This window comes from Gasterosteus aculeatus, chromosome 7 (assembly GCF_964276395.1).
Source record: "Gasterosteus aculeatus chromosome 7, fGasAcu3.hap1.1, whole genome shotgun sequence".
Taxonomy (NCBI): domain Eukaryota; kingdom Metazoa; phylum Chordata; class Actinopteri; order Perciformes; family Gasterosteidae; genus Gasterosteus; species Gasterosteus aculeatus.
The window spans coordinates 3724019-3751678 of NC_135694.1; the positions used below are offsets into that span (position 1 = coordinate 3724019).

The 27660-nt window shown below is 47.2% G+C and overlaps 1 protein-coding gene and 1 long non-coding RNA gene across 4 annotated transcripts in view; one reads left to right on the forward strand and one right to left on the reverse strand.

Moving 5' to 3' along the window:
* svep1 (sushi, von Willebrand factor type A, EGF and pentraxin domain containing 1) overlaps positions 1–27660 on the reverse strand; it is a 60201-nt gene that overhangs the window by 14571 nt on the left and 17970 nt on the right. For 2 of the 3 annotated variants that reach the window (XM_040183077.2, XM_040183076.2), the window contains exons 3-24: positions 27395–27571; positions 14803–14961; positions 13952–14131; positions 12484–12663; positions 10838–11032; positions 8585–8703; positions 8181–8310; positions 7226–7333; positions 5086–5217; positions 4748–4939; positions 4451–4572; positions 4259–4364; positions 3963–4166; positions 3598–3831; positions 3326–3487; positions 2991–3152; positions 2460–2621; positions 1457–1545; positions 1135–1231; positions 743–856; positions 528–641; positions 147–348 (exon numbers count right to left, since the gene is read on the reverse strand). In XM_040183077.2, coding sequence (XP_040039011.2) covers positions 147–348; positions 528–641; positions 743–856; positions 1135–1231; positions 1457–1545; positions 2460–2621; positions 2991–3152; positions 3326–3487; positions 3598–3831; positions 3963–4166; positions 4259–4364; positions 4451–4572; positions 4748–4939; positions 5086–5217; positions 7226–7333; positions 8181–8310; positions 8585–8703; positions 10838–11032; positions 12484–12663; positions 13952–14131; positions 14803–14961; positions 27395–27571 — 3340 coding nt within the window. Of the gene's footprint in view, positions 1–146; positions 349–527; positions 642–742; positions 857–1134; positions 1232–1456; positions 1546–2459; positions 2622–2990; positions 3153–3325; positions 3488–3597; positions 3832–3962; positions 4167–4258; positions 4365–4450; positions 4573–4747; positions 4940–5085; positions 5218–7225; positions 7334–8180; positions 8311–8584; positions 8704–10837; positions 11033–12483; positions 12664–13951; positions 14132–14802; positions 14962–27394; positions 27572–27660 lie in introns of those variants that run through there. The other variant, XM_040183078.2, reaches the window with a different exon arrangement.
* On the forward strand, positions 7084–11281 carry LOC144410229 (uncharacterized). The gene is made up of 2 exons (XR_013468160.1): positions 7084–7748; positions 10190–11281. It is a non-coding gene; the product is annotated as an uncharacterized LOC144410229 (long non-coding RNA).

Below are 27660 nucleotides of genomic sequence, written 5' to 3' on the forward strand. Positions count from 1 at the left end.
AATGAGCCACAACGCTTCCAAAGCACCTTTCCTTCCTCGTGGTTGATTTCAAGCGACAGGTCAAGTACATTGAAACCCTTGTTTAAAAATGTAACGTGGAAGCTCGTTTCAAGAGGACTGCTTCCTCCCGTCACAATCGTTATCACCTGAAGCTGTTAACGGCATCCACACACGAGCCCCCGTTCAGACAGGGGGAGCTGTAACATTCATCGACGTCGACCTCGCAACGGTCCCCCGAGAAGCCGACGGCACAATTACAAGTGTAGCCGCCCATCAGGTCGTCACACACGCCTCCGTTCAGACAGGGGTCGGAGAGGCACTCGTTTATTTCCAGCTCACAACGAGATCCTGCAAATGTGTGAAAAGAGGGCAGGAAAAAAAGCAGCATTTTCAAAGCGCTCGCTTAAATATATTCACCTGTTTTGTGCATCATGCAGACCAACATTGGTAATTTTGTCATATGTAACTAGTACGACTGACACACCGATCCCCAGAATTAAAATGTAACCTTGCCCCTTTAATCTGACCTGTGAACCCGCCGGCACAACTGCAGGTGAACTTGTTGACCTCGTCCACACACACGCCTTCATTCAGACAGGGAGAGGAGACGCACTCGTTCACCTCCGCCTCACACAGAGCGCCTGAGACGGGCAAACACAGATGTGTGGTTGACAGAATATCCAATTAAGTCGAGCTAAAACATCTTTCTGAGCATAACTGTATTTCCTCGAAGGTCAATTACCTAAAAAGCCTGGTTTGCACTGACACTGGAAGTCTTCCATGCCGTCTTTGCACAGGCCTCCATTCTGGCACGGAGCAGAGTCACAGTCATCTATGTCAATCTCACACTTGGCACCTGAGAGGGAAATATCAGAGGCTGTAGTAAAAGACTCGTCGTGACACAGTCACATACAACGCAGCTGTGGGGGAAATCATTATGTCCATAAATGCCAACGCTCAAGTGAGAGTTTCAGCTGGACATGATCCACAGAGCAATGACAGCAATGAAATACAGCAGACTAACCACCAATGGTCCCCTTATTCCTGCTGTCGAATGCCTTAAAGTCCCCTTTCTTCTCTAAAGCTGTTGATATACAAACACCCCACCAGGTGCGTCTCAGGCGGCAGGTTTACCTGTGAACCCTGGCATGCAGGTGCAGACGTATCCGGCCCCCACCTCCTCACAGGTGCCCTTATTCTGACAGGGATTCAGGAAGCACTCGTGGAAAACCTGCAGCCGATCAGATCGTCCGTCAGAAAGACGTTAAAAGCCTCAATGAAGATGGTAAAATATTGATTACTGTATATGATTAAAGTTTATCAATTACATTTCTGAACAGAGACACGTTTAACAAATTAAATGGGGAATAAAAATGGGGACAAAAGACGCTAACACAAATGCAGTTCAATTGAATAATGAAAACTGTATTTTGTATTAGAAAAGGTAAAGACTAACCTGACTGCTTGCTTGGTAGTCCTCGTTGAGGTCCACTTCTGGAGCCGCAGTCACACTCTCCTCTTTGGGAAGAAAACTGGAGCCAAAACCTGACAACGACACCCGGAGAAAACACAGACGATTTAAGCACAGACAAGTCGGAAAAAAGCAGCAAAGATCTTTCCCCTCTGTCACCAGACTCCATCTGTCTCTGTCTGAACTAAATTGTATTCTTATTGAAAAGCTGGCAAAATGTCCTCTTCATTCCCACCCTTTAGGCATGCAATGCTATTTATTTCCATTCTGGAGCAGAGAAATGATTCAGTTTCCCTTTGATCCCTTTGCAGTAGTTCCTTTTTCCTCCAATTGGATTGAGGCGTCACCCCACAGAAAACCGCACAACACAAGTCAGTTTTAACAATGTAGAAATGATGTCAAGCCAGGCGGCTCACACTTAACAGGTCCAGTTATTTTGCTCTATGCGCGTCATGTAGACAATTGAACACAGGTTATTTTACATGTCAACCCAACTCAGCACAATGGCTGAAACCTGGAACTATCATAATATAGTTTTTCTGTTTTAATTATTAATGAGAGGAGTCCCTCAGCACTGCAACACACCAGGAAACACACCGTGGCTGAAATGTACTTGTGTTCAACTTTTATAGGAATTGATTCATTGTGACTGAAATTGGAGAAGTACAGTATAACTGGTAAAGAATTTGCAGAGCGTTATTATATGTCTGTTCAAAAATAAAATAGAATTTTTTTTTTGTTCAAATAAATCTGCACAATAATCATTCGGAAAAGGCCTCACATTATTTTCACACATTTCCAATGAAGCCGATATACGTAACTTAAACTTGTACTAAAAAAACATTTTCATAAACACTGTGAAACAAGTGAGGAAAGTGTTCCGAAATCACCTGTTTTACCTGCAGGCATTTATCGTGATTTTATGTTGAAACCAATTTGAATACAAAAACAACCTTGTAAGTTCTCCTTGTTTGGTCCGGTCACTTACTGGAGCAGTGCTGTATGGTGTTTGCACCGGTGATGGTGGTGGTTCCATAGAAGGGACAGGAGAGGCAGTAGGAGCGGCCATGTTCGGGCTGGTAGTAATCTCTGGGGCAGTGGTAACAGGGAACCAGACCGGTACGGGAGAAGTGCCCCGCTGGACAGGGAACTGCAGCAGTAGAGAGAAGAGAGGTTCAGAATGGAGGAGCACCAGAGGGAAAGAACAAAGTGGAGCAATAAAAATCACCAGAAACTATTCACAAAAGTGGTATCCGCTGGTTGATTTAGATATTGGTTGACATTTTAAAAGGAAAAATCTGGTAGCGAACCAGCAAATTCCTCATCTCTCTTCCAGTGAGTAATCCCTACACACTTTCTGATGACAGGCGATTGCACATGAATGGTAAATACTAACAGACGCATTTTTGTGTAACGGCTGGAATTGTATTTGCTTTTGTAACCTAGCAGCGTTTTGAATAATTTAAGCGTGATCAAAGCTTTTCAAATTTAAAAAAGGCCGGCCGTCAGACTGTATCACCTCCACACTCCATCTCGTCCACCGCTCCTCTGGTGACCGTCGAGGTTTCGTCGGGACAGACGAGACACTCCCTGGCGCCAAACCCGGGCTGGAAGTGACCCAGCGGGCACGACTCGCAGATCTCCAACCCATTGAGAGAGTTACTACCAGGCTTACACTGCCCTGCAAACACACGCAAATCACCATCGCATGAGCATCATGCCCAATCAGTTCAATAGTCAACAAACGGTGCATTAACATTCATTCACACAGAATTTATTGCATAATCAACAGTTTTTGTTATCATAATGTGTCAGAGGATATTTTTAAATGATCCTAAAGTAAACGCATCTCACCTTTGCACTCAGCGACGCTGCGGGAGTGCAGGTAGGCGGTGGAGGTTCCCTCAGGACAGGACCTGCACTCCAGCTGGCCCTCCTGGTCCTGGTAGGAGCCCAGCCAGCAGCTCTCACACTCATTATATTCCAGAGAGAAGTATGTCCCCACCGGACATAGGACTGCAACAGCACAATTGGGGATTTATTAAAGAAAAGCTTCATTGGAAAAAAGGAAAAGCTGGTCAGGTGATTGATTGGCTGTCAGGTCCTCTCTGTCCCCTCGCACTCACCGCACATCCTGCCTTTGAGCACTGAGCCCGGCCTGCAGAACAAAAAGGGCTTCTTGCTCTCCAGAGACTTGGGATCAGCTAAGATCATCTCCGAGGACAAGTGGAAGCTGGACAGCGGCTGCTTGGCCAGCGTTCGCTTCAGGCGATTGGTCAGTTGCTCCAGGGTCCGTAGGAGTCTCTTCTGATTGGCCACCTCTACTGAGTCGTTCCTCGACAGGGGCAGAGGGATGCTTGCTGGGAGAACGGACAAAGTTTAAAGGACTGACAACGACAAAAATACATATATATATATATATATTCTAGGCACAGAACACCGACGATGACAGATATTCTGAGCATTGCTCAGGCCAACGAACATAATATACCTGTGATATTGAAAAAGATCTGGATCTTTTGGTCTCTGGTGGGGCCTGTTATTTTTCGGTGCCTCTTGCTGCGGTGGTGCGGTTGCATGCTGCTGTCCCGCTGCTGGCCGGCGACCCTCCCGGTGCCCGGGGCAAAGCCTGACTCAAAGTAGGCGTAGTCCTGGGCGCCCTGAGGACCCCAGCTGTTGCTCCAACCCCCCGGTGCTGATAGATACAGAGGAAGAAATAATATGCTGACAAGATGCTTCCATTTAAATACAGGTGGGATGTTTCGTGGAGATGCACGTAAATCCCACCGATTGAAAATCCATTATCGTAGTCGTAGTTGTACTCCAGACAGTGACCCTGTGACATCACCTCCAGCTTGCAGGTGACATCCCCGCTGCTGCAAATGTTGGGCAGCTGTCGAGGAGAAGAGAAGAAAGCATCAAGTTTTTGACAGTTGACTTCCAGCAGCTCCATGTGCACATGTGTTCCTACATCCTCACCATGCCTCCCAGTTTGGAGTTGAACTCCCCAGTGAACGACTTCACCAGCTCCACGTCGTCACAGCGAGACGCTTTGAACAGCATCTCGAAGGGTTTGAGCCCGTTGTTTGCTATGCGGTTCACTGGGAAAGACAAAATATATTTTTTAATTGATTAATGAAACGTTTGAATGGTCACCAACATATAAGGACTTTGTGCAGGTACACTTTTTTATATGTTCTGCAGTAATGTGACGGCGCACTGCAGGCGAGACCAAAATAACTCAGAGCCAAGCCGCACAATGAGAGCTACGAGTACCTGAGCAGTCGGGTCTGCTTGGAGAGTAGGGCGGCTCCCACACGCCGTTGTAGGCGCAGAAGTAGCTGTGCACTGCATCCTGAGTGAAGCTGTAGCCTTCTTTACAGTGAAGTGTACAGTTGACGCCCTCGTCTTCTTCAGAGCAGACAAACTCCCCGTTGACTGGGATGTAGGGCTGGTCGCAGGTCGTCCCTGGACGGACACGCGCAGCGTTTAATGCCTCAAGTTTGATGATGATATCTCTTCATATTTATGTGTTTACAACAGTTTACAACAAAGCAACATTTTCTTCAGATGCAGATGCTTAACAGAATACACAGCCGAGGAAAAGTTTGCACCTTGCACAGTGATGGTGAGGTTGCAGGTGCGGCTGTTTCCTGCAGCATCAGTAGCGATGTACTGGACCAGAGTCTCTCCTACCGGGAACACGGAGCCTGGAGTATGGCTGCTGGTCACAGTGAGGCGACCACCTGAGAGAGACACAAAAGTGTTGGTTACAGTGCTGTTCATATATTATGACCATTTTGTGTGAAAAATTGCGAGTGGATGTTGAAACGTAGGTGGGACAGCAGTGCTTAAACCATAATTAAGATGAACGCCGTAGAAGATCACCCAAGTTCAGAATGTTTTCTTGAGTTAAAAGTACCTGCGGTAATCCTGCAGAGGGCAGTCTTGTTCTTTTCCATCGTCCAGGACTAAATGAGTCATTCGTGGTCAAAAGTTAACTTAAACAATGATACATTGACATGGGAATGGTGCGTCTGGGCATCACACCGCAGTAAAAAAAGAAATCCATCTCTTGGGATTGGTGACGGAAAACGGCTCCAGTCTGGTTGGCTTGAAAAGGAAAACGGAATGTGAAAAGAGTGATGCAAAGAGTCTTGGGAGAGGCAGTGGTGGTGAGTGTGTGTGTGTGTGTGTGTGTGTGTGAGAGAGAGAGAGTTTGTTTGCATGTGTAGAAACGCCAAATGTCCACACTAAGGCTAAAAACCCAAAAGAAAAACTGGGAAAACATCTGGACTGAAAGTGTGAGAAACACACACAATAATAAAAGGCGGGGAAACTGGGAGATTGACCTTTTGTTTCCCTCCAACTCCATTCCGGGCTGGCCTGATGGAGTCTGGTGTCTCCCCTTATAAATAGCCTTTGTGAATATGTGTGCGTTTTAATGCGTGTGTCTACGGAGTCACTACTATATATAGCGCTGGCACCAGGGTGTGGGCCTGGAAAACAAAACACTGACGTTGTACCAGCGCTGGGCTGACGTCGTGCGGCACAAAGACGCCGCAGCGGCAGCCCGTTATTACGGTGGATGTGTGTGTGTGTGTGAGACGAGTGCGTGGTTGGTGGGGGAGCAGCTCTGCAGACAGGTAGGCAACAGGTACGCTGGGCCGAAGATCGAGGATTGAGTGTGTAATTTATCTGTGTGTGTGTGCGTATGGGCCGAGACAGGGAATTACACGGGTCTGTCTGTGGGCTGGTACCCTGGAAAAGTCTGGTTTGTCGCCTGTCACCACCACGGCTCCTCGGTTACAGCTAGAGCGCCAGGAGAAAGTCCGCCTGCTCTACGGTAGTTATAGTCCATTTGGCAGAGCGGCTTTTGATGCACTTCTTCGGCGCAGGATCAGGCCTGAATCGCTGAGCATAGACGCAGTGAACCCTGCAGGGCGACCCAGGCCGTATTAAGAAATCAAATCCTCACCAGAGCCGGTGTGCACTCCCTGACCTCTGGAGCAAGAAAAGCAGCACCATTTTTTTTATAGTGCACTAGAATAAAAGGCATTGCTATGTGGTCTGGATTTATTATTTGGAGGCAGAGGTGCAATAAAAGAATCACTTGGAAGACATCTGTGTTCATTTTTTTAACACTTGAACTGGTTCAACCCTTGGCTAGATTGAGCAGTGAAACGTGTTAACAGTCCCACACTAGATAACTGTAACAATTTTATTGACCAAAACTATAAAGATATCTTAGCACGTTTACAAACTGAAATTGCCCCGAAATTGAGTACAAATACTGTGTGGGAAAGTTATCAAACACTAAGCAGTGTCCAGCACACTAGCAGGTTGGTACTATCAGAGTCAGGAATCAATGGTGAACCTCCGTATAAGTCAAGCACTGTGCGAAAAATTCTCTAAAAAAAAACAGCTTTTAACATAAATGAGATTAACAGACAACTCAAACTCAAACTCAAAGACACAGAAAATATTGCCTTCGCGCACACAATTACAATCCATCCTCTCGCTATTTGACCATTTGTCTGGTCAGTGTCTCTTAACGCGACTCGCCCACACACATGCACTCACAGAGCCCTCTCCTGATCCCCCTTTTCCAGGCACCGAACGGAAAAGACCCGGTATAACCATCATCGGGGGAGGAGGAGGAGGAGGAGGGTGGGAGCCGAGTGGAACAGAGGAGCAAAAGAATGAAAACCATCCCCGGTGCTGCCGTCTGAGAACGAGGTGGACCAGACATACCTGAGTTGTCGGAAAACCGTGGCACCTCCCAAACGGCCGCCGTCTCCGTGTCTGTGGCCTGGGTCGTGGGCGGCGACCTGCACCTGTCAATCACCGGGGCCTCCGTATCTATAGAGCGACACGAGGGCCGTTAACTGCGGCCCGTAATGACCAGACGGCGGAAACGCACAATAAACACGGCGCATTTGTGAACATAAAACATATCAGTCGCTTAACGGTTGATAAAGTATCTCCAGAGACTGGAACAGATTACGGCCGCGTCAAGGAAACACTTTGTGATGGGACTTTTTCTACACAGCCGTACAGAGTGTCGGGGCGGCGGGAGCACACATGTCTCCAATAAAGAACCGCTACACCATAACAACATATGGAAATGTTCACGGCTACCATGCTCGAGGTCCCCACCCCACCAACCCGCCCCAACTGTTGTGATTATCGAGCGGTCGACACAGGACACCCCCGGGTTTCCCCCTCGGCCTTCACCCTGTTTGGCACCTGCTGGAGGAGGACGTCCTCGTTACTGGTGAGCGCCTTAGATACACACAGATGTATAATAATATGATATATATTAGTACGAGTTGCTTAGTTTTGGAGCTATCGGCTCAAGAGACGTCGGCTCGCGGTGCTGAAACGCGCCAACGAAATACGTCACACGTCTCTTCTTCTTCTTTCAACCATAGTTGAAATGCATTCAAACGCTTAAGTAACGATTTATCAGCACTGCCACGGACATATAAATGTGACATCAATCATCCGACGCATATTGTATACAGCGCAGCGCAGCTGTGTGTACTTGAGCCAGCAGAAGACAAAACACCAGACGGAGAGCCAGAAAGCTAACGCCGCCGTTATTCCGGAGACCTCAGATGAGACGTCTCCACGCGTGTGGAATATTTTCTAAGTATATAAGTAGTTTTGTTGGCGCAGACATTGGTCGCCGGAGGAATGAGCTCACCGATGACCGTGACCGTGAAGGAGCAGTTGGCCTGGTTCCCCGAGCGGTCGGTCCCAATGTAGGTGATGGTCTCCTTCCCGATGGGGAACAGCTGGGGCGGAGTGTACACCGGCTTCACCTGCACCACCACCTGAAGGAAGGAGAAACACGAGCTTACATCTGAGAGTGTTGACTCGCTAAAAAAAAGAAACATTTTAATCCTGAAATAATCAATTTCTGCAAATTATTTGATATATGTCAAAGTCAGTGAAAGACATCATTTCCAAACATTATTTAGTTTTTCGGCTTTTTAAAGTTGCTGATTTTCCACTTTGGAATATATTCTTTATGATTGACTAACATATGAAAATGTTAAAAGCAAATACTGCGTAGTTGTGACTACTGAGCACGTAGTTTTATCAAACCTCTTCTTCAGAGTTATCGGAGGCAATCGGGACGTTCCAGCTAACGTTGGCGGTGTTGCGACGCTCATCCGTCTCTGCAACAATGTTGCTGGGACACTGAATCCCCGGTGGTTCAGCATCTGGAGACACGGACAGAAAGAACAAGCCTATACTTTATGGAGAGAGCAGGATATTGGATGAGAACCAGAACGCCGCGAAATGCTTCATCTGCTTCCATCTGATCTTATTACATAGTCAGATTTAAATGCTGCAGATGTTCACTCCGTATACACTGACCTCCGCCTGCTCCTTGTTATCACTGAGGAGGCGGATTTATGATGTCATCTGACCTCTTTAAATCACGAGACGTCACACACTGGTTATTGCTCTCAACTGAATTAAGCGGCGCTATCATCGTTCCAGCGACAGAAAATTCCACAAACGTAACACAACTGAACTCTCTCCATCCACCAGCTCGATATCAGGCCATACGGGGAAGGAGACATGGAGACAGATGTGCAGTGACCTGTGATACACGCAATGCGCCATTAAAAAATATGTCTTTGGTCTTATAATCAGTAAAACAGAATATTCAAACTTAAATCCAACAAGAAGAAGCTGTCGCTTGCTTTGCCTCTGGAACTAAACCCGGAGGAGTCCCACTAAGTAAATGTTTAAGTGACGTATATACGTAAAGACCTATTAGTACACATGACTATTGATCACATTAATAACGCTGGTTATAAAGAACATCACGAGGAATCTTGGCTGCAACAAGCCCATCTGTGAGCTTAAGGAGATCTGTCAGCAATAAAGTTACATTAACAAGCTCAAGATTATCTTGGAGAAAAACAATGAAAGTAGCGCGAAAACCCAGCTTTTGATCCGGGGCCGAAGGGTGCAAATGTAAACAAATCTTGTGCCATGGAATGAATAGCTCCCTCCTTTTCGCTCATTCTGCGCCGCAACGATGTGGAGCCATAGCCGCTCACCTCACCTCAACGCAGTTCAGCGCAGTTCAGCTCAGTTCAGCTCCTGAGCAGCTCGGTTCAGCTCAGTTCAGCTCAGTTCACGCCTGCAGTAAACGAGCACAGTCTCCCACCCATCGACCACAGTCGTGCCAGTTGCGTTGTGTAAGAGAGTTGCTCCCATCTGCACCCGATGACCCATCCACTTAGTCATCCATCTCTGCTAAACACTAACACACTTAGCTCCAATCGGCTCCATTCGTCTTCATAACAGGGGGAGCGGTATTTCACGTTGGGTGTCATCTGCGTGAAGTGAGAGGCGAAAGAAGCCAGAAGCTCACAAAGACGACTTTTCAACTCTTCTTCTAACTTTTCATTTCTGGGTCTCATCAAAGTGTGCCGCCTACGTTGCAGCAGCGCACCATCTTTCCTCTATCTCATCTAAGTTTTCCTTTTAGTATCTCCCTTCCTGCAGCCCATTTGCACCTGAGTGGGGAGTGGGGGGGTGGGGGGGGGGGCGAATCATCATCTCTCCATTATAAAACACCTACGGATGACTCATCCTCCCCTCTGGCTTCGCCGTCCGCCCCATTTCTCCCTTGGTTTTCATCTTTATGGCACCTCTTCCTCCCTTTAACGACAGCGCTTCCTTCGTTAGCAGACTTTCACCGCGAGGAAATGAGGAGGTCGAGGACATTCCAAGAGGCGGGCCGAAGCCGCTCCGCGCCACCTGCTTCACCTGCGAGGCATCTGGAGGGCTGCAGTCCATTAGGAGGATGTCCGGCCCAGTCGGAGCGGAGGGGCGAGACACCAGAGCTCGGGCCGCGGTGTGGTTTGAGTTAGCGACCATTTCCCACCGTTCACAAAGTGGAGAAAAATACGGACGGGGGGGAGCGGAGAATGGAAAAAAAAACGTGTGTCCCCCAGTTTCCGGCCCTTTTTTCTTTTAGAACTGCATCTCCGGCCACGTAGTGAGCGTCTTTCAAGCAAACAAGTGTTCTAACCCTGTGAAATGAAGTTTTGTCCATTTTAATGAACTTCCTAAGGAAGGAAACCTGGCCGGCAGGTACAACCAGATACGTCTGTAACAATCGGGTTTTTCTAATCATCCTTTTTTTTAGCATTTGCCAAGCATTCGTTGCAGTCAGAGCGCTCTAAAAACCGTGTAATGATTATAATGGAATGAAATATTTGCTGTATTTTGGGGACACAGAAAAGAAAGAAAACCAGTCATATTTATTGTATTTTCTCCCAGCAGAGAAATGTCTCACACACACACACACACACACACACACACACATATTACCTATACAGACGGCCCGATGGACATTAGCGGTCCAGTTTCCAGAGCTCGTGCACGCCGCCTTCTTGTTTCCCTGGAGGTTGTAACCTCGACGACAAGTCAGAAGACAAGCGGAGCCCGGAGACACTGTCCTCTTCCCGCAGGCGGAGGGCGACAGCACGATGTTCTTCAAGGCCACAATGGGGGGACACCGCACCTCTGAGGAGAAAGAGAGGAACTAAGAGATGAACCTGACCTCCTCTGACCAACAGCCGGTCGGACTGGACTGATGACTCATGACACTGATGACCTTTTGTTTATTGTCCACTCTCACAAGGAACTGAAAATGTTTTAGAGTTATTGTGCATTGCTGAAACAAACAAATCTAGAGAGTATCAGACTATACGGCGGGTCTGAGCATAAAAGCCAACAAGCAAACAGGCCAATAAACCTTTCCAACGATCAAAAGTACGTTTCCTGTGCTATTACCCGAATGTTATCAAATCTCACTCCCAGCTGGCTCAACCATAAATGCCAACAATAAAGCTATTTACAGGGGTTGTGTATCACAAACTGGACCAAAAACAACAAACATTTGGTCGGTAATCAATCCTAAGAACGCCCTGACCACAGGGCTCATCCACTGGAGGCCTTTTTGTGGGATGCGGGCCAGTTGGGCTTTCCCGTAATGACGGAGAGATCCCATTCTCTCCGGCTCCATCACACAAATACCTCGCAGCTGTGATACAGAGGGAATAAAGGAGCATCCGAGTTGGGGCTCGGTGGGTGAAAGAGCCGGTCGTTATCAGTAAACGGAGAGATTTTCCCGGAAGCCGACCGGTTGTAGTTTTTAAAATAGAGCAGCTATCCCCGTTGGTTGGAAGTGAGTCAGTTCGGGCCGGAGCTTTGTGGCTAAACACTCTCACACGGCCCCTTTTTGTGTGTGTCGTGTGCCTGCGTGCTCCTGTGGAGGGCATGAGTGTGCGCAACTATTTTAAGTTAACTATCAGTTCTGAAGTGTGTGGGTAATTTTGTGTGCCCGTGTATAAGCAGCGGCCGTAGTTCTGCTGTGGACCCTGTAGGGAGGCTCTGTGCAAATACAGACCACATGTTTAACCACGGTGCGCGTGTGAGTGCGTGTTCGCATGTGTGTTTACATATGTCGGTAATGCCACATGGTTTTATATAGGAATACCCAATTAGCTTTCTGTTTTTTTTCCCAGCCGGACAGGAGTCACTGAGCAAAAGCTAAACAGGTAATGGGAGTTTTAAAGTTAAATGCACTACAGGCTTTGAGAAAGAAAATCAACCTTGTGTATGTATATATATATATATATATATATATATATATGTGAACGTAGATCCGCACGATGCCAAACAGTGAAATGGAATGAGTCACCTTGTAGATTTCTACCAGGATTTATGCAACATGTACATTAAACTTATGTATTTAAAAAAACTCGACCTCATAACAAAACATTCTTACATTAAATCACGGAGCCTCCTTTGTTTTAGATTTTGTACATGTACGTATATGTGTTCAATGATGCCTACTGATACAAACCCACTGCGACCACGTGGTGAGGAGAGAGAGAGAGAGATACTATAATGGAGGCGGCATCATCGGGAGGTCACACACAGTGGTGGAGAGGTCTGGAGGTGAGGCTTACCCACACACCGAGGTTGGGATCCACTCCACTGGGAGTCGGCCTGGCAGGTGAGTCTGGCGTCTCCCTCCAGCCGGTAGCCTCGCTCGCAGCCCACCTGACACTCCGCCCTATGGGACGGCCCGCCATCGCTGCACCTCAGGAAGCCGTGTGGGGGGCGAGCGAGGGGCGGGCAGGAGCGAACTGCCGGGGGAAAAAAAAAGATTAAGCATGAGGATCCAATCCCCCCAAAACAGAAGGACCTAATATGTGTAGACTTCTATATTTCACTGGAACCACGTCATGTGTTGAACTAATTTCAACCAAACTTGATGTTTTGTTTTTAGCAATTTAGAGGCCTATGAAAATGTCAAAATTACAAAAAAAAATCCTGCACTATGACCAGTTGTATGCTTTTTCAACATGACTACGGCAAAGCTTATTTAGTACTGTATATCTTTGTGCCAAATATGAGTATGTGTATCCTATAAACACATTTAGTGTGTATAAATCACAACAGGAGCAGAAAGCAGAAAATCCACAGCAGGAATGTACAGAACCATCATCATTACCGTCTACAACCTGGGACCTATCATTTAACCCAAAACGTCAAAGCCGCTGTGAAAAAATAAAAGTGCCCGTTGTGAGTTATGCTGAGGTCGAGTAAGAGGGTGTGTTGGTGTGTTATTTCTCATCGCCGCCCAAAGACAGGCAGGCGGGTTGGGAGGAGACCCCCTCCCTCAGGGCTTCGCTAGTTGGGAGGTCCGACAGTATGTGGCGAAGGCTCGACTTAGTGTAACACATACAAGCAGACGTGTGCGCACACACGCAAAGACACACACACACACACACTCAGCAAATATATACCCAAAGCCACGGCTATGAGTCTTCAACACACACGCCTGGATATTCAGTGTCTTGGTATCTCTATGAATCACACAATTTTCCTCATTATCTCGTCTTCAACTCGCTCTTCCTTTATCGAAGTCACACACACTCTTTCACGTGTCTTTCCTTTCCTCGCATCCTTTCGGCGTGTCCTCCGTGAAACTCACTCTCGCTTTCTCACTTGATTCCTCCCCACCTTTCCTTCCCTCCTTCTAACATCTGGCCCAGCAGAGAGCAGTAGTCTCCCAGTGAATGTTGATTCTTTGTTCAGTCTAAACACAGATGATCTCAAAACATGGCGAGAAATCTTCGCACGCCGCCACACACGGTCTCACTCGAGCTCGTTGGAGACTCGCAACGAGTTGGCCTTGAACTTGCGTAAATGTGAGAGGAACCTGCTGGGCACATCCTGGAGTATTGTATTGTAAGACAATGTCAATGTGTCATGCAAAACAAAACAAAGTCTTCAGTGCTTCAAAATCAAATGCAATATCCCAAAATCTATTCTTGTGGCGTCGCATCGTAGGCAGTGTTCTGAAAAATAAGTCAGATCAAATGACGCCAACATTCTCCAGGCATCAGGCGCGGCCTGCTTCCTGCTCACCTCTGCAGCTGGCAGGTGTCCCTGACCAGATGCCATCTGCCTGGCACAGCCTGATGCCGGTTCCCTGCAGTTCAAAATCTGGCTGGCAGCGCACGCCGCAGGCCGCATCAAAGTGGTTGTTGCATACGTTTTGGATGAAAAAGCCATTTTCTGGAGGAGACAGCGCCGGACAATATACCACTGGAAGGAGAGGATGAGAGAATAACGATAACACACCCACACACACAGAAAGTCTGCTGGTGTGAAATGCTGACAATGTGGAAAGTTTATGTTCTTTATCAAAACTAATTAAAAAAACTGTGAACGCAGAAAATTACAGGTTGTCAAACATCGGCCCCCAATGTACACAGAGGGAGGAAGAGAAAGCAAAGCGCAGACCATGAGAGGAATGACTAATGAAAACGTTGTGTGTTCAGAAGAACTGCTGTGTGGAAATCACTGGCTCATTCCTTAAGGAATGAGAAGAACACTTCAATTACTGGAAGCACATTCAGGGAGTCAGGGATTCTGTTCCAGTCGATTCATAGTCATGTTCTCCCATGTCGCCACTTTATAAAAACAATCATACAATTCAATGTACACAAACTCACGAGGCCGAAGATATTCTTCATTTGTTCATTGTTATGCCGAATAACTGATTAAGCCTAATTGTTGCATTGCTGTCATGCTGTTTTGAATGCTGGCGCACTCGGCATTCAGCTATCAGGAAGCATTAAAGCTCAGACTAAACATTTCATGTTTAAAATAGTGAAGACAAAAACAAAAACAAAACGCTTTTATGAACAGGATGCTCGCCGAATCACTCGACTTGACGCGAGCGTCGGGATGGAGATGGAAACAGACGGTCTCACCCTGGCAGGTCATGCCGATTGGCCGATAGCCCTCCTTGCAGACGCAGTCGCTGAGGGAGGTGCTGCCCGGCTGGGAGGTGTGCTGCGAGTCGGGGCACAGCAGGCAGGTGCTCAGGCCTCCCGGTGTCCCCTCTGGTTTATAGGTGGCCGGCGGACATGCTGGAGGGAGGCGAGGAGAGGACAGCAGAGGACAGCAGAGGGAAAATACTGCGGGTTACGAATGATTGCACACTAAAACACGTGTTTTAGAAGAAGGCAGGACGGAAAGATTGGATGAGAATTACGTCAATATGAAAAACCTTTGATCATATTCTGGACATGAGATGGTGGAAAAAGTTGCATGAAGGACAAAACGATCTTAATAGTGGAAGGTAAAAGAGACAAGTTTCATTCGGCATCTTAATTATTCCAAGCAGGGGAAAGGATTTTTTACAAAGAAATGCGGCAATCAAAGAACGGTTTACGAGTTTAGCCACACGTGGGCTGCATTAGGAAACCCTTTTGATCACCTTTGAGCGCTCGCACACACACACAGTAACAAAGTATGTTTCCTATTAGCATCACCTGAGTCCGATCAGAGGACACGCTGCAAAGATGAAGCGGCAGGGGTCACACGAAGGCCGTCCAACATTCTTTCATTCACCATCAATCAACTCGGCGCATCACTAAGCGCTGCAGAGGAGTGAAAATGAATGACTGAATCCATCGCATTGCCTTATCTGGGTTCAAAGGTTACTTTACCGTGGGATTGTTCATAAATTACGGATTAAACGATGAAACCTGCGATTCGCTGAATTACATTCCGTGATGTAACGTCCCAAAAGCCAGATGATGATTATTTGAATTATGCTATCACAAGCAATTTGCCACGCTTGTAATTCCCATAATTCAATGAGATTACTGGTGCACTTTCGCAGGGAAATAAGATCAGTTGCTCCCCGAAGTTGAAGCGATTATTCCACGGCACTGATTTCTTTTCCTGTGAATCCAAACCCTTTCAAAATGAAGCTCATCCAACAGCAGAAACAAATTACAGCCGTTAACTCTGATGACTGCGTTGTGTTGTCGGTATTTAGACGTGTTTAGTCGGAGTTTAGAAAAGATCTCTGGGGAGTTTAACTCACGGTCGTGTCATCGATTAATCGGTTGGGTCCACCGGATGTCAGACGGTAATTACGAGCGCCTGCTGTGGTTTCCCACAGCCCTGGGCGGCTTTCCCCGGTGACTTTTTTGATTTCATCGGCAGTCTGACCTCCAAAGACACTCTGCTAATTAACACATTTGTGGGGAGAAATCGCTGACGTTTCAGATTTGCAAAGAGCCGAAGGGAAACCAGAAGTGCTCCGAGAGTGCGGAAACCTCTTTCAAAGTCCAATTAACATCTGTTCCCACTCTAAACACTAACGGTGTCTCTCAACAGCGCGGCGTGCTTCGTGTGTCTTGATGAGGACGCTTGTTTCTAAAAAAACTTCTGTTTTGTGGCGGAAAAAAAGCACGTCTGACCTGCTGCTCAGAACCAAACACGGGGAAGCAGCTTCGCTTCTTCTGCTCCACACATCTGGAACAAACTCACAGAACGCTGCAGTTCAGCTGAGAATCTCAGCTGCTTTAAGTTAAGACCGAAGACTTTTCGGTTTTCGGACTTCAGTCAGATCAGATTCAAGGATGAAGTGGAGGCTTTTAACTGTTTATTTCACTGCAACTTTTATTCCATCTGAACTTTGTTCATTGATTTTATGTGTGTTTGTTTCAATCAATGCTCTTAATAGTTTGTAATTTTTTTTTCTTTTTTCGTTTTAATGGTTTTATCTGAAGCACTTTGAATGTACAATTAAACTTGTCTTACTTTGCCTTTACGGCAAGACAGGGAGGAGCAAGCAGCAGAAACATTACTAGACCGCAGAAATTACCGGTTGTGAAATCGAGAAAAAAAAATGACTTTGGAAAGTGGTTATTGAGTAGGTGAAAGGTAAAATGAATTATCTATACTAGTTTCACTCTTTATCTACTGGACAATTCAATTGGCTTTCTGCTCCACCTTTTAAACAGATGACAGTATGACATCTCATATCATCATAATAGTCCTAAAATGACTCCAGACTGCACCAATAGAATTACAAAGAATTGTATTGATTCCACGTGGATCAAATGAAGTGGATTCATTGACAGATTACATTTGGCCGCTGCACTCAAATCAGAACCGGCTCCAGAGAAACGGGGAGCTTCAGAAAGCTGCTTCAAGACTGTTTTATTTGGAGTTGTGCTTTTTAAATGAGGAAATCATAAACGGCCTCAAACCACACGCACACACATCATTTAAACACTTATACTACATTTAAACTAATAGCAGAAAAGCTTGAGTCTACATGGGATACCATGTCTAACCCCCTAGCAATGAGCTTTACTATCGCTTCAGTGGAGACAAACTATAATCTTTATAAACAGTCTTTGATAGCATCTGTTCAGAGGGCTCCAGTTCATGAGTTATCGCTTAAGTTACCTTTGATTTTCTTTTTTTTTAAACAGGCAGGTTGAGTAACACGCCGTCCTGTACAGACAATCCATAGTACTTATATTCCTCGCAAGTCATTTACTCGCCGCTAAGCCAGAGGCCCAAAGGCCAGGTGTGAATTTCCACTGTTGGGCCACTGCCGCCTGCCTGGCCTCTAACCACCACAACCCCCCCCCCCTGTCCCTCGTCCCCCGTCCCCCGTCCCCAGCTGTAACCCGGCAGCAGGTCCGCCAGGAGATGTTAACCAACCGTAAAGCAAGCACTGGCTGCTGGCAATAATATGCACCCAGTAGTCCACATCAAACCCCCACACACACACACACACACACACACACACACACACACACACGGTGTGGTGTACCTGCTGTGGTGCAGACAGTGTGCGTCTGTCACTTTCCATTCGATAAGAAAAGCAGCCGATGACGTTTCTCGTTCCCGCGTCCTTTAAACTCAGAGGAGGCCCCTCACGTAGGAGAGCTAAAAGTGTCCCTCTGTTCAAGAGCGTAGGAATCTGTTTTACAGCTTAATTTGAAGGTTTACAGGAAGTCTAGTTTTTTTTTTTAATGTGGACAATAATTCCCGAAGAACATATATATAATATTTGGTTTCCTGGCAGGTTGCATGTGCTGGCAGGTAGAAAATGCACACAGACGGATGCGTGGTCCCACGCGCGCACAAACAAGACACCCACGCACGCCATTTGGAGAGACCAGACATGGCTTCTGGCGACTAGGGCGAGGAGGGAAGGATGGACAGGAAGGGATAAATGATGAAAGAGCGAGCAGCCATGAAGCTAAAAGGAACAACGGAAAAGCTGGAAGGAGAATGAGGAGGGAAAACCAGTGGGAATTTCCTTTAAAATGTATCATTGCTCCACGACTGGAGCCAAAAGTCAGACCCCAAAGCGAAACTAATTGTGTTTGGATCCGATGGAGTTGCTGCCTACGGCTGCGGAGCCTTCGCTGAGGGAGGAAGTCGACTGTCAGCGGGCCAGAGGACCATAAAACAGAAAGAGCCTGCTGTGTCTGGGCTGGTAGGAACCGTGTGGAGGGACAGCAGCTGGTCAAAGAACTACTGTAGGCAGTAATGACCTCAGGAGAGGAAAGAGCCTCTGTGATCACACGCTGTTGACTTGCAGTTAGAGCAACATTTGAGCAACGCTAACTAATCATGAAGTCAAATGATGTTTCGCAACATCACAGGCTTTCATACTTTTCCAATTCTTTTTTTGGAAACGTGTTTTTTTTATTTCTTTTTCAAATCAACAAACAGAGAGAAATATTACTTTAATAAACAACATTTTGCGGTTCGGCCCAAAAAAGGAAAAGCATCTTTGAAAGGAGATGAGACAAACAGATCAACTTGGATGTGTAAATTACAAGGCGTCTCCTTCATCATTCTTGGGAAAAGCCGACCGGCTTTGACTCCCTCAACCGTCTGCTTTGCCTTCTTCAAAAGAGCAACCCGACGATTATTGCCTGTGTCAGTATGTCAGTGTGTTATGTAGTATCAGCTAAGGTAGTGAGGCAACTTATCAGATTTCTGGCTGCTGCCAAGAAGCCAAAAACACTTAGTACAACTATTTCCACATATGCAGGATTACTGCAAACATATTCTGAGGATTGAGTTCCTCTTTAAGGCATGAACTCAGTTTAGTTAACTATCTTTGCTGTCCCACACAAAAAAAAAACCCCACAAGCAGACATTCTTTTAGGATCAAATAGCATGGGGCAGCTCATCTGGTCCTTTCTCTTAATAAGAAGTAGGTCATTTGACCTGGCAGACGCGTCTGTGCCAGGAGCCAAAGTTGCTATCACACGAGAATCTCTCGGGTCTCTGAGGCTGTGTTCGATTAGCTGGGCCTAAAAATCAAGACTGGGACGGAAACGTCGAGAGGAGGACAGGCAGAGCGAGAACATCTGGCTATTTAGCCGCGATGACAAACAGAGAAACAACAAATCCACAAACACACGATCCACTGCCACTTTGTATATTGAACCCAAACCAGATATTTTTGAAAGCAGAGGGAACAAATAATGAAAGAATAAATGGAGCGTTGAAGATGTCCAGCGATATTGAGGGCTGCTGAATCGGGCCTCTCACACCAGAAATGTTGTTAAGTTGAGGCCTTAAATTCCAGCGTATTTCACTGCGAAAACTATGCTCACATGCGAGGAAACTTTCCGCTCCGGACTGAGACTTCCCATGAGCGTTTGAGGTGCATAAATAGACACTTTGCACTGTGCATTTAAAATGTATAGTCTACCCCGCAAAAACAAACATACATTAAGAAAGGAAAAGGGGCCTGAGGGAGGCACAAAGAAGTTGGTGTTTCAGTTCAGATAAACACACACTGTATATATACATTAACTCCGGCACGCTATATGCACACCCTCCACCCTCCTCCTCCCTCAGTTATTGCAGTTATGGTTGTCCGTGACAACCCACCGTAAGAGGAAAAGCACGAGCATCAGTCTACCTTTCAGCGTGTCATTGGCATGGCCGCATAGGACTTCACAAGGTCATGACATCATGGAGGAGAGGGAGGATCAATCTGTGACGCCGGGTCGACCACAGCGACAACAAGCGCCGAGCATAATGTATATGGGTAAGTTCCCGGCTTTAATTAAAAAAAAAAGTTTCAGCTATTTATCATGGAAGCTTTCAGCAGCAGGTTTGGGATTTCAAATCCGCTGGGACCAAATTAAATACATTTCTAAAAACCACACAGGCGGCCACCAGTCACCCGGTTCAGGTTCTGCTCCACTTGGAGAAGCATTTAGCTGTCACAGAATCACAGACTGGAACCAAGAACCGCCTGGGTTTACTGCGGGTCACATGCATTCTGACCTCAAAACATGGTTCACCTGCAGAAAAAAAGGCTTTGGGAATCATCGCATCCTCCCTGTGGAATGACAGGATGCTCTAAATCACACTGACAGAGTCTCATTGAAGTCCAGTCTGCTCTCCAGCTGGATTGTGGAGCAGAAAGGGGGAGGTGTCGGGGTGGGTTTGGCTGCTGCAAAGCTGTCCACCTACACAGCCTCCATCCGGGAGTTTTTTGGGGGGGGGTAACGGACGTCCCAAAAGTGTGGTTGTTTGCAGTTATTTGCCTGTTTATTATTCAGCCTTGTGCCCCCGAGGGAAAATGACTTCACCGCAACTGCTAGATAGAGACTGTCCTCTCCGCCTGCTTATTACCGGCTCCGGAAACACTGGGATTCAACGGGTGAGCGAGGCGAACCGCTAAACAATTGTGCAAAAAACACAGGTCGGTCGCCGGTCCGGCGTGCATGATTACCGATGTCACGTTGTGATGAAAGGCCTCGGTTTGAGCTCAGCGAGCTCGGGACACAAAAAGGCCCAGTTTACCGCTCCTTTTCCCATTGTTATTGTCACCGTTTCACCAAAATCAAAGGATGGAGGACCAGTTGTCAGATGCAAAAGGGCACACACGGTGCCCACAGTTTCCAAAACTAGCCTCAGAGCTGGAGTCTCCTGGTGGGATTTAGAGTTCCACATTGAGTGCAGGCTGAACAAAAGTCAAGAGTCACAACAAACAAACAGAAAATAAATTGTGGTTCTGCCAACTCTCTGACATCATGGTCCCGCACGCACCGCTTCTCCGGAAAGACAAAAACCGCTGGAGCGGAAGAAGCCGCCTGTCTATACAGGAGTCGAGAGCGAGAGGACGGGACAGAGAGCCGCCAGCTGCTGACTTCCTCCGTCCTTAACCTGTGACCTTTGACGTCCCGTGTGTCCCCCTTCATCACCTCCAGCCAACTGAAGAGACTTCACTCAGCAGCTCATGCACACACACACACACACACACATTAGAGAGAGTTTGAAGGTCGGGAAGTGAAAGGAAGTGGGCGGGAGCTGAAAGAGCGCCGGAGAGGGTCGGTGAAAATATCCAAGATGGATGGGGGTCACAGAGAGGGACAAACGTGTTGGATCTGAAGAAGGGCAAAGGCCTTGAAAAAGCACTTAAGATGCTGAAGGAGAAAGTCCTTCCACCTTAGATCCCAGTGGGCACATTTGTCATCTTAAATTATGTGCGAGAGAGAAGCACCATGAAGTTTGAATATTCTCAGTGCGAAATGCGGGAAAGACGTTCATGTAATAGTAAATATATTAATGGAAAATTGCAGACAGTAACGTAAAAAGATCTGGAAATGTTCAGTTAAATTAGTTGATTCTCCGAAAAAAATTTGTTCTTAATGACAGTTGTGCCGACTGAAACAAAAATGAGATAACTGATGAAGCATGAAAAACCTCCCTATTCCATAACAAATCAAAGACCCTGTTTTAAAGCTGTTATATTTGGTTCTGGACTGAATACTCACACCAGGAGCGAGACGGAGAGGTGAGAGTATTAAGGAAAACAAATTGACCAGCGCGGTGGAAAGAAGGCCGGACGGCGGTGGAGGAGCGCTAATGACACAGCGAGGCTCCGCTACGCATCGCCGGCGCTTTCACGCCTCTGTGTTTTTCATGCTCTCCAGCAGAGAGTGCTGCTATTAGGCCGGTTTATAGCCTCTCTGCCTCCTTGCCCCTTCATCTCTGGTCTATTTTCCTAACAAACACACACACACACACGCGCGCAAATAGTGGCCTCAGTTTATAACACGAGCCGCGTCTGCTTTTACAGCATCCCCCGTGCCACAAACACAGCAGCAGTAGTCATCAATTAGGGCCTTTTACAGACCTATATGTGTCGTTTAATGAGGGGAGGACGGGTGGAACGGGGCTGAAACATGTGCCGCTGAGGGACTGATGTGGATTTCAGCGCGGCCTGTACTTAAAGAGACTGACGTGCACAATCCGCTCGGAAGCAAAAAGCACATCAAACGACAAATGACATGAAAGACTGTCCGAAAGCACCTGAGGGCCGCTCTCACTCTTTTAAAAAATGTTATTTCAGAACATTTCTAAAAGATTCCGTCTTACGTTTCCCCTGTTAGCGGATTACTTGGGTTTATTGGAAGTTGGGTTTTGTATTTTATAGCTTTCGCCATCACCTCTATATGTCATAACAACACGGCGCCACGTCCGACTGGACCAGCCCTGCGTGCTCATGCTTGATTATTGTCAACAGCTGGGCAGTTTAACCTGGTTTTCTGACGCTTTATTTGGAGGGAAAAAAAGGGGGAGGGAGAATTTATGAAATGTCAGTAATAATCTGTCACTGAAACCCCCCCCGCCCCGAAATTATAATGTTAGTTTATGAGAACCGGTTTGAGCGCCACGAGGCCTCAAGGTGTTTCACTGGTACGTTTACACACGAAAAAAAGCTCAACCCTTTCGCTCTCTTTCTGCGCATTTTGATGGTTCATTTGTACGACTTTTATTAACACAACACTGCCGCATATCACGTTACGGCATGAAAAGCGCTTCGCAGATACGTTCCATATGAATAATTGTTATTACTGAGCCAGTCAGGGGAGGGGGGGAGTGGCACTTGACCCCCCCTCCACCCTCCTAACAAAAAAAGCCTTTGCTTGTTGTGGTCGGATTCCGGAATCCAGGTTGAGCAACTGAAGCTTTTAGTACATTGGGAAACAAGGAGTGACGCGGAGCCGGCGCACAGAAGCGGAGAGTCTGCTGTGGTTATCGTTGCCGTGGGGATCGGCATTCCTGCAGTCGGAGGAAATAGAGAGTCTTTATGCGCATGTTTATGTAACGTGTTGGACAAATCCTGCTCCTCTGGTAGAAATACATTTGCTTTTTGAAAGAGGGCCGGTGTCAGCGGCGTTTAGGGTCAACGACAAAGTGTCTGGAAAATCACTGGCTGAGTTCACGAGTCCACGGGGGGGTTAAATGTGTTTGACCTCCAGTGACATCATCAGGCCCCCGCTGCCTACATGACAAATCGAAAAACCTTATGGGCAGTTTGCCGCGACGTCTGCTGAACATCGATCACGAGCAAACTTTAGATGCTGATACGAATAGCCAAACAATAGTTGCATTGATTGTATTGAAAATTATACTTCGGCCTGTTGGTCTGTTATTTAGCACCTCATTATTTTTAAGATCCCTTCAATTTTTAATAATATTTCGACCACATTCTAGAAAAATCACAATAAACAGCAAGCAACAATTGAAACACACCCTTATCAGGCACAAGATAATGTATGGCAAAAGAGTGGCACATAAACAAAAACAAATTAAGCGCCGCGAGTCTTCTGCTGTGACGGCAGTAAAGGAACATCTAGCTTTCCTTTCATTGGGAATAGTTTTCTCACCGCATGTTTTGGTTTGTGTTAATGTCCAAAGATTTAAAGGCCCAATGCTGTAATCTATTATGTCTACAGTGTGCAGCGTCTGCACTCTCTCAGGTGATATAAACACGCGCTGTTGCCAGACATCTGGAACGTGTCAGATCCTTGAATGTGGTTTATATTTTAATGGGTCGGAGGTGTGCGTCGTAGTGTACACTGGTGTGTAAGTGTGACAGTGCAGAAAGGAGAGGAGCTGCAGAGCGGCGAGGGTCTGAGGTGGAGATCCCCATCAAAACACACAAAAAAAACATTTACACCGGAGACGAGGCCAGAGGGGGGAGGATAAATAACGATTGCCGCATTCCTCCTATTTCAAAACTTTTAATGGGCCTTAACGTTTAACAAACTCCACCTCTTGTTGTTGTCATTTTAATTCCCCGGTTTAATCGAGGCTTCCCCTTCCGGGATCTCTCGGCCGTTCACATCGAGATCGTAAATATTTACAGTAAAAGCGAACGGACTGACTGCTGGCGAAAAACGTGAGGAAACGCAGACGGATGTGTGACGTGTTCAGGGGTCGACTTGAAGCTCATCGCCGCCACGTGTCACGCCAACGCTGTGTTTTTCTGCTACAAGCTCCCGTAGATGACTTTTTTATCGGGATTTCCTTCAACTGTGTGTATTCAGAAAGGATGAGGGACGTCTATCAAAACAACAAGCGGAGGAGACGATGGCGATGGACCAACAGCAGGTTTCTTTTTGGAGAGCAAGAAGAGCCTCGGCACATCGAGCAACCGAAGGCGCCGGGGGGGAAGCTGAAAGCACTGATGGCAACGATGGAGGAGAAAACAAATCCCTCTCCCGTCTATCACCAGCAGAGGCGTTCTGAGGCCTGACAGCACGCCAACACTGTCCAGACTCCCTGTCGTTTTCTTGTGCTACAGAAGAGGCTGATAAGCCTCATCATGTGACAGGAGGAAAACATGTCCCCCCCCCCGTCCCCACAAACACTTCATCCATGTCCCCATTCCTGCAGGGATCCTCAGCGATGCAGATATTGTGAGCGTGAGGTTGGACTGCGAAGCAGAGCCGAGTGAACCGAACTTCGCAGGAAGCGGGTTCATCGTCCTGCTTCTATCAGCCGGGATTCCAGTCGTGTTTTGAGGAAGAGGCTGTTGCACTTGGCCGCCGGCGGATTCATAAACAAGACTGCTGTGCGCTGCGGGGATTTGGATGGCGTTTCCAACAGAGCGCTTTCGGCCAACGACAACAACCGAGCCGGAAGGTTCTCTGGTATTATTCTCAGATGCGCCTGTTGGATGGGAGGAAACAAAAGTCCCGAATGAATAAAATACCGCTCCGAGCTCTGGGCCCAGAACAGCGAGACCACCTGAAGCCACACGCCGGCTGACAGGCCCACTCCAGCCAAAGGAATGTCTCACCGTGGAAGTGGAGCGCTGCGACCGTCCGCCACTAAACCGGCCTGGCAAGCGCCGACGCAGACAGCGTACCAATAATTCACCAAACACCTCCTTTCGGCCAAGCTCGTTGAGGTTAAAGCAACAGAATATTAGGAGTGAGAGGCGGGATTTTTCTGCGAAAACAGCAGGGAGCCTGTTGAGTGTACTCACGGGTTTCTTGGTTACGTACTGCCCTCACCGCAAATCTAATTGGTTTTGGAGCCACAGCTACTTCAAAAGAGCCTTGTGAGTTATTAGGGAATAAAACCATCAGTGAATGTACTGTTCAAAAAACCTTCACGAGGGCATTTCGCACCACTTAGCGAAAAACCAAAACTGAGCCGAACAAGACTAACGGGGGCTTAGCCGACCGACGCTTTTCCGGCCGACAGATGTTCCTCTGGCGCGGTGCACTGTGGGTCCGCGTCGGCTGCGTAGGCATTAGGGGGCGTCCGCCCGCGAAAATAGCCGACTCATTTCCCATCAGGCACTGCAGCGTGAGCGAGAGGCAGACAGGGGAAGCGGTCCTCGGCTGCGGTTGCAGCGCCTCGCTGAGTCCTTCCTTCCTCGAGCCGGGCCGAGCCGACTCTGCAGTCTGCTCCCTGCTGTTAATTAAACCGTTAAAACAGATTAATAAGCGGAGTGGGGCTCCAGTCTCGACAACATCTGATGGGAATTAGGGAGGCGTGCACTGTTTTTTTTTTCCGGCTCTCACTTTGACAAATCCTCCTCCGTCTGCCACTTTCCTTTCTTTTAAACCCTGATGGGAATTATTCAGACTCAAATGGGCTTCTTTCCTGCTTCTTTTCCTGTTATCTAACTGGACAGAAAGCATGTGGAGAGGAAGACCTCGAGGGCAAATACAAGCAGGGTCACGGCCCATTGTTTCCTACTGTGACAGCCGATTGCTATCCACATTTCCACTTTAAGGCGCGTATTGATTCTAGTCTAAGGCCCTGGTTCCCTCCCACCTGCCCCCCCAAACCTCCTCCACGAGAGGTGAGCAGTCAAAATAACCGCTTGACGTTGATCCTCAAACAGAGACTCACACACGGGCCGACGCATCTGCTCGTCGCTCCGCTCTCCAACAATCACACAGACTGCTGTGTCTCTCTCCGTACCGTGATCACATATTCAGTAAAAATGCATCGAGCCCCCACCTGACATCTTAATGATGGAGACCACCTTCACACTGTGAAACCAAGACATTTAAAAGACCAGAGAACGGACATTTAAAAGACAAATGAATATGTTTGAATGCCTTCTGATGGATTGATTTTTAGGCTTTGCACTTGAGCAAAACGCAGTTAATGAATTGAATGAGTTAAGAAGAAAGTTTACCTCAATTCTGCATTGGGAGTTTTTCTTTTAAAGAATTAGGGTTTCCCCTAATAAAAAGGAGCCTCACCACTCAGCAAATAATACATTAAAGTCTTTTTTATGACAAATACGTATCTATTATTATACATTTGCATTGGCACATTTCATATCACTGTAATTTCGTCTTGAATTTACAGTTTTTGCAACTTTATAATTGGGGAAGGGAATAATTCCATACGTCTGTGTGCTACATGCGCATGAACATGCCTGCGTTTCACTCAAAATTATCCCTTCATCGTTAAACAAACACACACACACACAAGTGCAACCAACTTTCTCTACAGATCTTATCTGCGATGACGTTTGTGTGCAACCATAAAATAATAAGTCCAAGAGACCCAACATTATAAATAACCAGTAGTAAGGAACACCAGGGTAAAAGCCAGAGTTCTCTGGCAACCGATGAAGCAGATTTTCTTTTTTCCTCAAATAGATACGCACACAAAACACGAGTGGGCGGAAAAGCAACAAGGAGCCACAGACAAAAAAAAAAAGCAGTTAGTTTTAAGACCAACAACAGCATTTTCGGTGGATGTACAAGAGAAAGAAACAGATGTTGGGGGTTTGATTTAAAGGAGGTAAGTGAGAGAACACACACACACACAGACGTACACAGACGTACACAGACCTCACTGCCTCCGTCATCCACCCCTGCTGCACATTACTAGGTTTGTTGATAGCGATCTGCCCGGTTGGCAGCTTGTGGACGGGCTGCTTGTTTAACCCACGGTGACTTCCATTCGATCGGGAGGAGAGACTGACAGGTAAAGCAGGGAAAGAGGAACTACGAGGAGCTCCAAATGCCTTTCCATGAGGCATAAACATGTTGCCGGTCTCAGGTCTCGGCAAGTGAAAAGAAACAAAAAAACAGCAGCCACGCCACGTTGATTTTTATTGGGTCGGTTTTTGCAATTATTGACGCTCAGTTGTTCAGTTGTAGCTTTACAGGTGCAAACTTTGTCTGCAGAGAGAAGACGAGGGCGGTGTGAGAGCAGCTGAGACGGGGCCCCGTGTCCTACCTGTGCACTCGTGCTGCAGCCCCTTGCCGTAGTATCCCTTCTCACAGATGCAGTCGTACTGCCCGGTGTGTGTGCCGCACTTGCAGCTGGCCATCGGGTCGCAGCAGTCGCTGCCTGCTTCGCACAGCGAGGAGCAGCGCGACCGGTCTTCCTGGATGTAGCTGCCCGTCGGGAGGTCTGAGGGTGGGAAACAAGCACAGAGGAGCGCAGGTCGCAGCGGGATCAGATTTCACCAACTGGCGATCAGACGCGTTGAGCTGTCACAT